The sequence below is a fragment of the Acartia tonsa genome, chromosome 5 (genome assembly GCF_053477335.1).
Source record: "Acartia tonsa isolate MP-2025a chromosome 5, ASM5347733v1, whole genome shotgun sequence".
In the NCBI taxonomy this organism is placed as follows: domain Eukaryota; kingdom Metazoa; phylum Arthropoda; class Copepoda; order Calanoida; family Acartiidae; genus Acartia; species Acartia tonsa.
In genome coordinates this window covers 511,759-525,000 of record NC_137264.1, presented here as the reverse complement: position 1 = coordinate 525,000, position 13,242 = coordinate 511,759, and the positions used below count along the sequence as shown (strand labels likewise).

The 13,242-nt window shown below is 33.4% G+C and overlaps 2 protein-coding genes across 2 annotated transcripts in view; both read right to left on the bottom strand.

Moving 5' to 3' along the window:
* The window catches only part of LOC145318477 (uncharacterized), a 195,931-nt gene that overhangs the window by 130,720 nt on the left and 51,969 nt on the right, over positions 1 to 13,242 (bottom strand). The window lies entirely within an intron of this gene.
* Positions 6,543 to 9,697, bottom strand: LOC145319876 (CLIP domain-containing serine protease B4-like). Its single transcript, XM_080162282.1, has 7 exons — positions 9,602 to 9,697; positions 9,093 to 9,260; positions 8,594 to 8,768; positions 8,330 to 8,379; positions 7,981 to 8,005; positions 7,657 to 7,738; positions 6,543 to 6,878 (listed from the first exon to the last, which is right to left on the bottom strand). The coding sequence occupies exons 1-7, from the start codon at positions 9,695 to 9,697 to the stop codon at positions 6,713 to 6,715; spliced, it is 762 nt and encodes a 253-aa protein (XP_080018408.1). The 3' UTR covers positions 6,543 to 6,712.

Here is a 13,242-nt window from a genome sequence, read left to right as displayed (position 1 = left end):
GTAGAAGGGGCAAGTAGTCAGATGACATATTCACCATCCTAGCAATTCTAGGGGGTTAGGTTACAAACATTTAACCCTCCCAGGTAGGGAGGGGACATTAGGTTGTTTATTACACTAGTCCCCAACGTTTTACAATAGCATTTTCTTATTATTTGCGTAACAGTTTTGGGACTTTTATTGAATTCTAATTGGTTGGTTAAATTAGTTAGGTGTACAAACATTTCAACCACTATTAGAAGTGGTAATTTTGTGTACCACAATTGGGAATGTTACACAATTTATCTGCCATTGTTACTTATTTATTTTCTATTGTCTTACCCTTTTTTGTCCCTGCAAACCTGCCATAAAATTAAGGAGGTTGTCACAAAAAAATGGTTCGTATGCCATTATAAGAATCTTTCATTTTCATGAAAATCTCCATTTGTTTTTTTCACATCCCATTAAATGTCTGTATTACTCCCCCCTCAATTTTTGTTTAAAGGAAGTCTCAATATGAAAGCACTCCCCTGACAAAAATCTGTGAACGCCAGTGATTAGAAGTTAATAATATATCCAGGAATATAGGTTATAATTAACCAAATACAAAAATCATATCCTCATAAAAAAAATTAACCACTGGACTAACGACATGGTTCTCCTATACAACATAGCTTCACTAAAATTTCAATTGGGAATACCAAAAATCAAATCAACTGATATTATCATGAAACAAGGATGACAGCATCCATAAAAGTGAAGCTCTGAAACGGTATGAAGACGAACATTAATTCTTATAGAGTGAATTTACAGAATAAAAATATAAAAGTTTTGACAAAATTTTACGTATATTTGTTGCAAAACTTCTTGAAATACAGAATTTTGTTTAGGGACATAGTGACATTTTTAGGACTTGATTATAGAAATGCTTCGCTAGTAATCTTGTACCATATTGTAATAGGAATCAGTTCTCCAAAAATCAGATCAATCGGAAAAGTTAAAAATTTTAACCATATTTAAAATGGACGTACAAACATTTTGGTAACGATTATAGAGTTGCTATGCTTTCTAAATGGTAAGTTACTACTGCAGGAATCGTCATTCAAAGTTTAAGATTGATAGGACAATTCTAACGTGCCTAAATTAACAAAAAAAACTGTCTGTTACGTACGGACGGACTGACCATACTCATAATAAAGCTTTGCTTTTAAAAAGTGGAAAATGGAATCCTTTAAATTTCTTTTTAAGGATGGACAAAATTTTAATCATAGATCTTTCTTCTATCAAAAAAATGGTTTTAACCTTCTAACTAACTCAGAAACTATGGCTTATCAAATCATCAATCTCCTAACTGTGTTATTAAAATCAATGTTTTTTTTCTAAAATTAGGGTTGGTCCGTCCATAACGTTTCGTTAAGTTAGAGATGTTAGAATTGTCCAATAAATTTAAAACTTTGCATGATGGTTTATAACAATTCCTAAATTTATCAATTCTATAATTGTTATCAGAATGTCCATAAAACCATTTATAACATGTTGATTTTTTACTTTTATGACTACAATTTTTTATGAGATATAATTGTCCTTTTTATCTGATTTTTAATCCCATTACAACAATGTACAATGTTATAAGTGAAGCATCTCCTAATAATGTATGTGCATCCTAAATCATTATCCTGTATCAAAACAGCTTTATAACATATTTTCTTACAATTTAGTTTCGATTGATGTCATACTTTGTTTATAATAATTTTGTAAATGTTTGTTCTAGTAAAATTTTTTTTTTTTTTGTTTGCACTTACCTTGCTTCATTTCAATGTTTGTTTTAAAAGATAAAAAATAAGATTCCTTCAACAATCAACTACAGAAAATAATTTTTATATTTTTAACAAGAATGACAAATATGATAGGAGGGAAACAAAAAGAAAACACCCCTGTTGTTTAACAATTTTGAGCTAAGGAATATGTTACTATATTTTTGTAACAAATAAAATTTACCAGGGAGGGAGGGGCAATGGGCTGTTCATTAAGCTAGTCCCCAAAGTTTTGTAATAACGTTAGCATGATAACTTTGGGGACTTTTAATGATTTTTGATTGTTTTTTTTTATTAAGTGGAGTGTCAAACATTTTAACCATTAATTGTATTCTTCAGATGGGGTAATTTTGTATTTCATCATTTGTGATGTACATTAATTTATCGACAATTGTCTTATCAAAGTTTATAAGCCAATGAATAATGAAAGATTAATTTAAACTTTGGGTACCAATGTTATTACTATTCCAATGTCTTTTCCTGAATGTATCCACCAATTTTTGGTAAAAATAAGAAGGGGAGTTTTTTATTTCGTAACCTGAAATCTATGGGATGCCCTATACCTACGTTGTTCTAACCCTGCCTGCAAGGCTTTCCAATACTCAACCTAACCTAATGAAAAGTATTAAATAAACAAATGAAAAACTACCCAACACCCAAATATTTGCAATTTATTTTAAAATAAAGGAAGGTAGAGTCGTATTGTCAGAATATCTCATACGTATATCCTGTTAAATAAAGTAGTAAGGCTTTTTGTCTGTAGAAAGATGTATCTTGCTAACCGCTGGACTGATATGGTTCTTCTTTACTATGTAGCCGCATTGGTCAAGTGAAGGTTTATAACTATTTTGGAGGAGGTTACCACAAACACCCTCCCATAAAAAATAATAGAATAATCAGGGAAAAAGTGTAGAAACTGCTATTTTGTACCAACCAATTAAGTACCCAAAGTAAGAAATGGGATGTGTCTATAAAACTTTGGGTACCAGTTTAGATTACAGTCCAATGCCCCCTCCCTACACAGATTTGACAATGGATTGATTTTAACTCCTCCAATCATCATCAACAAAATTACCCCTTTGGTAGAATAATTAGGGCGAAGCTTAGGTAAACACTGTTAGTTTATACCTACAACTCAAATAAAAGTCTGATTTCATCTTGTGCATTGGTTGTTTTCAATAATATACAAATTCATCTAAAATTTAAGAAAGGTTTAGTGATTAAAATATTTAATACTAAACAGGGATCTTAAGGGATAAGACAATGGATAATAAATTGATGTAAATTACCAATGATGTTACACAAAATCACAACTTTTTTTAGATTAGTATTAGTGGTTGAAACATTTGGACACTCAACTTAATGAATCAAAATTCCCAAAGTTGTGAAGCCAACAAATAAGAAAACAAAATTGAAAACAAAACTTTAGGAATTAATGTAATGACCAGCCAATGACCAGTCCCCTTTCTCTTTGCTTCTAGAGCATTACAGACATACTGACGGACTTTTATAGAGTAGATGCAGCGTTTGTTTTCATTAATACAAATATGTATTTGAGAAAGGTTTAGTGATTATAATATATTTTAGATATATGTAGGGTGGGTTCATATCGGAATTAGACAAAGCGGGGATATGCAACAGATGAAATTAACCTTAAAAACATTTCTGACCGAAAAAGAATTTTAAAAAATTGAGTTTTAGAACACGACCACTTAAAAATATAATTCATTACTTATTAGTATGCAAAGACGACATTCAAAAAATTGTTTGAATCAGAACTATGGCTTCATGGTGCTCCCTGGAAAGGCCGTGAGGAGCTGAATCAGGAACTTTTGTCCGTTTCAAAATATCTCGTTCCTAGCCTTAGAAATCACTAAAAAACCAAAAAAAATTAAGGTTTATTGAGAATTGTCCAATTTGTAGAGGTTTTTTAGATTTTCTCAGGCTAGGAACGAGATTTTTTGAAACGGACAAAAGTTCCTGACTCAGCTCCTCAAGGCATTTCCAGGGAGCACTATGAAGCCATAGTTCTGATTCAATAAATTTTGACTCTTATTTACAAATAGCTATACAATTGAATGTCTGGTCGTCAGCGGTTTTAAGACTTAGGATAAATTTTAAATCACCCAGAGGTGTATTATATCTATATAAATTGAGTGCAGATCCCCGCTTTGGCCTCAGAAAAAAAATGTCCAAAATCGACCCACCCTAATATATAGTTCTATAATATTACTATCTTCAGAAATAATTATTTTGTTCTATGCCCCTAGAGGCCTCAAGAGGCACTTTGGCAAAAGGGATTGACACAATTTTTTTGAAATCATATTTAATCATATTCAAATTTAGTATTCACAAAATTTAAATTTCAAATTAACATAATTTTTTTTATTTTGATGAATTAAACATAAATCAACTCACACACACTGTTACACATTTTTGTAACATTGCTTGACCAATATTTGACACATTTCTATCACACAGTATAGATTTATTAGGCTTGCTGATGGGTAGATTTTGGGTTCAACCCCTTAATTTTGAAGAACAAATTTCGAAATCTCTCTGTTAAATCATTTATGTGTAAACAAGCAAATCAACATCCATAATAGTCAAATGCAAAAGATTATGGATAAACAAACAGAAAATGTGAATTATCAATTCTCAAGTGAGAAAAAGAATTGAAGATATTGAAAAAATCACAAAATTTTTACATAGTCTTTGATTATTCTTTCACATAAGACGACATTTGAAGTAGTTTTTAAAATATGTTTTCAATGCAAAGCTTCCATCCATAATTTAATATTAGAAAGCTGCAGGCATCATTTTAAAACTATCCTGTCCGTGTGTTTGAAAAACAATTCATATGATCAATTGACAGTAACTTATAAGCCCAGCAGCTCTACAATCAAGTCTCAAAATATAAATATGTATGTTTGTATTAAGCATCCTGTGTTTGAGTAATCTTTATGAGAGATTCAAATGGAAAATTTGTTTTGTTTTATATGAAGTTTTTTTTTAATATTGAATGCATGGCTCCTTATGTTTCATAGCTTCAAGGCTATGGTATATGTGGATAATGTAATACTTGTTTCAAAAACATGTTTGTAAAATAATCATTTTATTTATATGTTTACAATAGTTTTTATCTCAACATATTATAATCAGCTTTCGGTGAATATTATAATGAAAATAATAGACCAGTTTTGTTAGCCCAAAGGTGATAGATGTGAAATGAAAGAATCAATTGTGCAGTCAGTCAGAGGCAGAATGATTTACTTAGAAAGATGTTATGCATTTTAATGATAAAAACTAGCTGCTACGCCAATAGAGGTCTCTTGAAGTGTGTTTGGGTATATCATAACACTCCCCCCCCCCCCCCCCAAAGCTTTCAATAATAATGTTTTTGTGACGTTAAAAATTATTTCATAATGTCTTACTCATTTTTGATTACGTCATCCCTTTTATAAATGGTGCTTTTCTACAAAAGTCTTTAAAACACCGAACCCCCCCCCCCCTCGCTTTTTTGTAGTAAAATGAAATATATCCTGTAATATAGTGGGGGGTTGCCACCCTTGTTCTTAAAATAAGATTAGTTTAGTGATCAACAAGGCACTTTTGATGGGCCAAGGCATCGCACTTCTACTATACCAGTGACAACACAAGACTATAATACTATTTTATCAACTAGCGGCTACGCCCCTAGAGGCCTCTAGTGGCACTTTAGATGTTTTTGTTTGTTAAAGTCTCTATGTTACAATACCTCTTTATGTTACATTGAAGTTTTTTTTAATTTCGATTTTTTTGTCATTTCTCTTGGGAGGGTGACTGTACCCTCCCCATAAATGTTATAAACCTTCCCAGAACCCATGAGAATCTACCCTGTTAAGGAGAACCTGATCGATTCAGCGGTTAGCAAGATCCTTTGGTACAGACACACAGACAAACATCCTGTTACTTTAGTAAAAGGATATCTTTCAAAGATAATCAAATGATAATGAGGAGAGGCGGTCAAACTAGCTGTGTAGCTAAAAAGAAAGGAAAGGTAAGTTTGTGAAATATGAAATAAATATATTATGATACGCACCCCCCCCCCCCCCCCTCCGGTTTTTTCTATCTTATTTTCTGTGTGTGAAAGAACCCAAATGCTTGACTTTTTAAGTGTGGGTATGACACATAACTGAGAGTTGGAATTTTTTATTATCTCCATCCTGGCTTTGAGCGCCCGCCCGCCCTCCCCCCCCCCCCCCCCCAACCGATTAAGGTGCCGCAAGGGGACTGACTATTAAGGGTTAAACTAAATCTAAAATATTGGATTAAAAACATAAGCCCCGTTTGAATGTTAATTTGCATCCCTTTGTTATCTTTTAAAATAATTTATTTTGTATTACACAATTCAAAAATATTATTTATTTCACAATTGAGTTTTAAGTCATTTTATACTTATATTAGCTGCTACGTCCCTAGAGGCCTCTAGAGCCACTTTATTTAGATTTAGAAGGAAAATTAAAAAGCACCCCACCCAACCTAAATTTTCAATTTTAGTTCAGGGGGTAATTTTCTTCTTGGGGGTGGTGGTACCCAAAGACCTATGATTAGCTACCCTGTAAAGGAGAACCATATCACTTAAGCGGTTTGCAAATCTTTCAGTAAGACATCATGTTACTTTATTATATGGATTTAATCTAATCAGTAAATCTTTGGGTGTTGATTAAAAATATGGTATTTAATATATCTTTAAAAAATAAAAAAGTTAATGGTTTTGGTGAGAGTCATGATTTAATCTATGTTTATAAAAACCTGACCAACCAAAAAACTAAATCAATTTTTTTAATATCGCAATAATTCTTAAGAATATAAAAATCAAAAAATACATAGAAACACATTAATATATCATAGTTTTTTTCTTTTATTAAAACAAATATAAATTAAGTAAAAAATCTAACAGATATAAAAATGATGATAAACATTTTAAATTTAGATGAAGATTGAATAGCGGATGATAAATTTTTCTTGTTACCAGGCTTTGTTGTTGTTGTTTTAGTTATTTTCTGTGATGGAGGGGTTTTTAGCTTAGTTTTGTAATCAAAATTACTAAAAAGAAAAATTTGTATAGAACAATATGACCGCAAAACCAATCCCACAAAATTGAAGATAAAAACATTTTTTTTCTCACCACCAATTTCATTTTGATTGTTTCTGTGGTAGTCGGACAGACAGATTGGCCTTTCCTAGAGCATGCTATGCTCCAGGACTACCGATAACACCCAGGCGTTAATCCTCTCCTTATCACAATTCTAGCCAACCCATTCTGCCATTGTTTGATCATCAAAGAAAGCGGTCAACTTATCCACCGCTGATATAGGAAGGGAGTTGCCCCTCCCCTCTGCATGTTCCAGTAACCTACCCTTTTCCGGGGGACGTCTACCTTACCCCCTACCGGAGCCTACCCACCTACTATTCACCTGGCTGAGGCTCCCCCATCTTCTCCACACCCATTCTCTACCTAACCCATTTGTAACCAGTTTTGTATATAAAGCTATTAACTTGTTGTATATACTCAGTTCAAATATAACTTTCAAACAGTAACTACTTGTAGTACTTTATTGATAGAATCCTTAAGGCTAGGGGCTCTTTTGAATCGAACTCGCGTTGTAGGGTTGAAACGCTTCACCCTACCACATTTCCTTCAAAGTACCAAGTCCTTATTTAAAATTGATTGAAAATAGGAGTGAGAGGGGGGGGGTTAGTGGCTTATAGGGTTATAAAAATAAGGTAGGAGGGAATGCTTAGAAGGCACTTTAAGAGAAAACACTGAAGTTGCATTAATATTTTCATTAAATTAATTTGATACAAATTCATTGATACTCACATTCCAGTATTTGTTTGAATCCAATCAAGAAAAACAATGACATTAGCAGCAACATCGGTGATATTAGGGTGTGCACAACTCCCTAGTATGGTGTGTGGAATTGCAACAACATTTTTAAAATAAACAACAGATACTATAAAATTGATACATGCTTGAGAATGAATTACTATCAAGCCAAATTAAGTTGATCTTAAGAGATTTCTGTTAGAAGCATGATGATTCCCTTCCAATAAGATTAGGTTTAAACCTTTACTGAACCTATTAGAAGCTTTACTTTTAAGAAAATATTAAGTTTTAAGTGAGTTGCAGTAATTCCAGTATAACCTAGGATAAATGATACTATACCAACCTTAATTAAATCAGTAATTAGTATTTTTTAATTATTTTTTAAATGATTCATTTTTTTGTACAAATGGCCTAAATTAATTAAACTAAAAATTATCACCTGAACATATATTCCATTGACTTGGCGAATAACAGGTCCTCCAGAGTCCCCTAAACAAATACTGGTATATTGACCCTATTCTGGGGAGGAGGGGTATTATTAAAATATCAAAAATATCTATAATGTATCCAAATGATTAAATTTATATTGGCTGTTTTGTTCTTCAGGGTAACAAAAGACAGTTCAAATTCAAATTAAAAATTTATGTATTAAACTAAAAATTATCACCTGAACATATCTTCCATTGACTTGGCGAAATACAGGTCCTCCAGAGTCACCTAAACAAATACTGGTATATTGACCCTATTCTGGGGAGGAGGGGTATTATTAAAATATCAAAAATATCTATAATGTATCCAAATGATTAAATTTATATTGGCTGTTTTGTTCTTCAGGGTAACAAAAGGCAGTTCAAATTCAAATTAAAAATTTATGTATGAATAAAAAATAACTAAATTTTAGAGATAGTTATAAAAATTGACATATTATTACCGTTGCACCAACCAGTATATTTAGCAGGAATTGTACATAAAAATGATTTATGCCATTTATTAACTTTGGGTTGACACTTTTGACTAGAAAGATAATAGGATCTGAGCTTCATCAAATTTTGTTCTTTATCTGGAGGTTTATCAGGTGCATATTTTCCCCATCCAGCTGTCAACATCTGAATTAAAAGATTATCTGGTAAATTCTAAAAAGACCCAAGCTAATATTTCACTAAGCTTTTCCATTTAAAAAATGCAGTCTTATAACAGGTTATCTTATTGTCCTATTGTTACAAGAAGAAAGAATATTTTAATCAATAGCATTATCTGATTTCCTGAATTTGTTACAAAGTTGTGTTACTATTATATCTTACATCTTATGGATTGACCAAGAAAAACACTATGGCAACCAGTGTACAAATGTTCCTGTTGGTCCAACTAAGGGATTAATCACCTAGACTTTCTATAATTATTACCTTGATCTTTGTTAGAGTAACACCTACCTCTAAACCTTGGATGAAAGCAATATCAATAAATGGCAAACAAATTCTTCCAATATTAACACCATCAAGACTCAATTCAGTCTTTGCTCGCAAGAGTGCCACATCATCAGATTTAGAATAATTCTTAACATTGAAATATGCAATGAAGGCAGAGCCAATACAAACTGGCTGTTAAATTTTTTCAACACAACTATTAGGATATAAATGCAAATAATAAGGTGTTATTAAGGTTCATTTTTAGTAGTACTAATGTAGTACTAATGTGCAGGTTACAGAGTTCTTTGCGGCAGACATCAATAGAACACGGCGGCTGAGGATATAGAAGACAATGTTTAACCTTTACTTGTAGAGGAGCTTTACATGAGACCATCAACAAACAAGAATAGTATTCCCATGCAGAAGTGCATTGAAATTATAGATTTAAGCAGAAATAACTATACAATAACAATATACATAAATCAGGGTATAATGGATAAACACACATAATTAGTTATCAATAATATGCATACAAAATAGTAGTCCTGATGCCCACAGTGTGCAGAGGCCATGCCCGGTGGGCAGGCAGGGGAGGAATTTGGTGTCCCTAAGTCAGATGAACATGTCATAATACATTATTTTATTCAAATGAGAATTTAAGCTGCAATCTAAATAGCATACAGTTTATCCCCCAAAACTAAGAGCATAGCTAATCTATACAGCATGTTGTACTTGTCCCTTACCTTACCTACCTTGGATTACCTCATTCGGGCAGGATTGCAGTCAAGGACCTTATCGACTTGATGTACTGTCCAGGTCCTGGTCCAGCAATCCAGGAGAACTAAGGATGACTGTCACGCACCCTTCTCTGTCCAAACACCCAAGGATATTAGGTTAAGTAATATCCAACAGACAACCAACTCTCTGTGATGCACAACCTTTGTCTGAGAAGTCCCAACTGTGCATGGTGACGAGTTGCGCCTGTTTTGGGCCAAGGCATTCCCCCTACTCAAACTATTTATGTTGCTTATCTGACATAGCAGCAGTAGGAACCATTTTTAACGTCTTTAGTTATGATGCAGTGTCGGACCTATCACCTTCCTGACGAAAAGTGGATGCACTACATGTTGAGCCACGGCTGCAGGTTGTATTTGTCCCTTATTACACTAAATATATTTGACAGACTGACAGGTCTAATGATTTTATACTGTATGTCTTTGAATGGTGGTATCTGTACAACAAATAAGCAGTCTAATATAGCAACAGGGATAAACTGAAAGGAAAAGAGAGTTTGAAATGAAGTATGGAAATGTTTTGCTCTTAAAAATTAATTAAATATACTTGCATTATATTGTGGATGCATGATTATTTTGTCAACTTGAATTCTATGCTTTGGGTTATTAACAGCATTAGCAAATGATATACCCCATCGCCTTATTAATAAGGCAAAAGATTCCAAGTTGTCTGAAAGAGAATTATTTTTTAATATGAAACTTTCCTAAATTAAGGGCCTTTCCACTATTAATCACTGAGTGATAGATGAAACTATGGATTATTTAAAGGGTAGCTGTGCTAATGAAACAAAAGTGAATCATTCAAATTCATATTAGGATAGTAAATACTGTATCACTTAGCCCATAGTCCAGGGACTTTATCCCTAGAGCTTAGAGCCTCTCCCCATCCCCCCCCCCAAAAAACAAACATCTATTCCTCTTTTTTCTAAAGAAACAAGGATGACAACATCCATAAGTAGCGAAGCTTAAAAATAATGGATGGACAATAAAAATGTAAAAAATGAACTATAGTGCATTGTAATACAAATTAAACAAATCTTAAGAAAAAAACTTTCTGAAAATATGTAAAACATAAATTTACAGCCAGACATACGTAAAGATGGACAGACATTTCAAATTATAGAGTAGCTTCCATACTAAAAATAGTATAGGGTCTGTTTGTATTTTTCTCAATGAATAACTAGTAAACACAATAATGAACTTACTTTTTTTATAAAAATAAAAAAAACAGTGAGCAGCACTAAGAATCCATTTACTGCAAAAAGGAAAATTCATTTATTCTCATAGCTTTTCTTTTATTTACTTTATCTGGCTGCCTTGTTTGTTTCAACCTCCTATTTGTAAATAAATTAAACTTACCTTGAAATTATGCTCCCTCCACAATGATGAACATTTTTAAATATTATTTGGACCTAATTCAAATGTTAATGTGATGTATAGTCCCTTTCTTCCTGACTTAAGAGCAATGCATGTATTTTGTAGTTTAGCTTTTAGTTCTTGTGTCAACCGTTTCGGAGCAAGACATTGCTCTGCAACACGACACGAACATAAAAGTGAATAGTTGTCTTAATATTTAATATTACTATTGTATGTTTATCTTGTCTTGAATTAATACATTTTATAAGAATATTTAGCTGTTTGTTCTTGCTATTACTACACGTCATTTTGGCGCAGTAGTGTAGTACGAATCTATAGCTCAGATTTTCTTTTAATTGTATTATTTCTTTTCTTTTTAGTTTGTTCAGGTATTTTTTGTGTTGGAACGATGGGCTTGACCATTGAAGAGTGGAGGAAGTTGTCTCAGGATGAGAAGGACTTGCATTTGATTAATGAGGTTCATGCTCTTGGGACTAGAATTGATAATGTGGCAGCGGAGCTGGGTGGGCGTATGGCGCCGCTGGAGACGAAAATTCAGGAGTTGACGGATAATGTTGATACTAATAGTGCTGCGGTTACTGGACTGGCTACTCGGTTGGACGATTTGGAAGATCGTCTTGATAAGGTGGTGGTGCCTAGTGTTGATAATGATATCAAAACCGAGAATGTGACAGTTGTGGATGAGTTTATTACTGGCCAGCAGCGAATTCTAGAAAAGATTGCCCAGCAGAATAGTATGAATGACCAGCAGAATGGTTCGAATAACCAGCAGAATGGTTCGAATAACCAGCAGAATGGTTCGAATAACCAGCAGAATGGTTCGAATACCCAGCAGAGTGGGTTGAATAACTCTATGCCGTGGCAGCGAACGACTGGAGGATCTGGAGGTTCAGAGGAGAAGCCTAACTTGTTTGCTAGTGGTTCTCGAACTATTTTTGGTGGTATGCAAGATCATGAGGATAAGATCATAAAACTTTGGGAGTTGTCTAAGGTTGATGCTGTGGATAATATCTACAATGGAGTTCTCATGTGGTGGCCAGCCCTTTCTGAGGTTAGAGCGGAGGATTTTAATACGCTCAATTTTTTTGAAGCTGGACTGAGTGAGTTGCAGGTTAGTTGGTGTAAATCTCTTGTTTATGTACCAGATAGATCTCTGTATGTTTCACAGGGGGAGGAGAATGTTCATAGGTACAATGAAACGTGTGCTAAACTTGATGATCAGTTCAGAAAAAATGCGCCTGAATTTGCGGTTGACGATGATGTGATTTTCTTTGATGATTATTTGGAGAGATTTTGGATGACTACTAGACGTTATCATATGACTAATCATCAAGTGTGTAAGGAAATTTTGTTTGATAAGTGTGTGGGTGTAAGAACCGCTTGTGGTTATACACTAAAACCTGCTGACATGGAGAATAGACGATTAACATTAAAGGGGTACTTGTGTAAGATGCGAGAGACATTTTTACCATCCGACATGAAAAATGTGTGTAAAGATGCGTATTTGAGTGTTAAACAACATGAGAATGATAAGATTGATGCATTTTTTGATAAGATACTATCTTTCTGGAAACGTGCGTATCCGAAACCAACTGATGATATGTTTATGGATTTTTATTCTCAAGTGTGTAATGTGCTCTTATCTCCACTTTTGGCTAATCAGATGCGTCAATTTGCGTTGGATTTGGAGCGTGACGGACAAGTGCGAATGATAACGAAGTTTCGGACAGAGTTAATAGTTAAAGCACAATTGATTGTTAAAGGGCTACAATTTAACCAAATTTCAGGGTCAATGGCTAGAGGATGTACAACAAACCAGATGGCTTTGGCTAAAACGATGGTTGGTGGCGTTGGTTCCAAGTCAAATCCTGTAACTATTGATCAGGTTAGTGATGAAGATAATTTGTCATATGAAATAAATCAATGTGAAATTGATTTAGCTGATGAATTTGGTGGACCAGCTGAACTTATTCCTTTAATTGGCGCAATTCAAGGTGGTTTTA

What these genes read in the sequence shown, in the direction of transcription:
- LOC145319876 (XM_080162282.1), bottom strand. Translation starts at nt 9,697, where the DNA reads ATGACATGTTCATCTGACTTAGGGACACCAAATTCCTCCCCTGCCTGC. An exon ending in TATAGTATCATTTATCCTAG is followed by an intron (nt 7,739 to 7,980) that starts GTTATACTGGAA and finishes ACACCATACTAG; the next exon opens with GGAGTTGTGCACACCCTAAT. An exon ending in ATTCAAACAAATACTGGAAT is followed by an intron (nt 6,879 to 7,656) that starts GTGAGTATCAAT and finishes TTTTCTTTTTAG; the next exon opens with TAATTTTGATTACAAAACTA.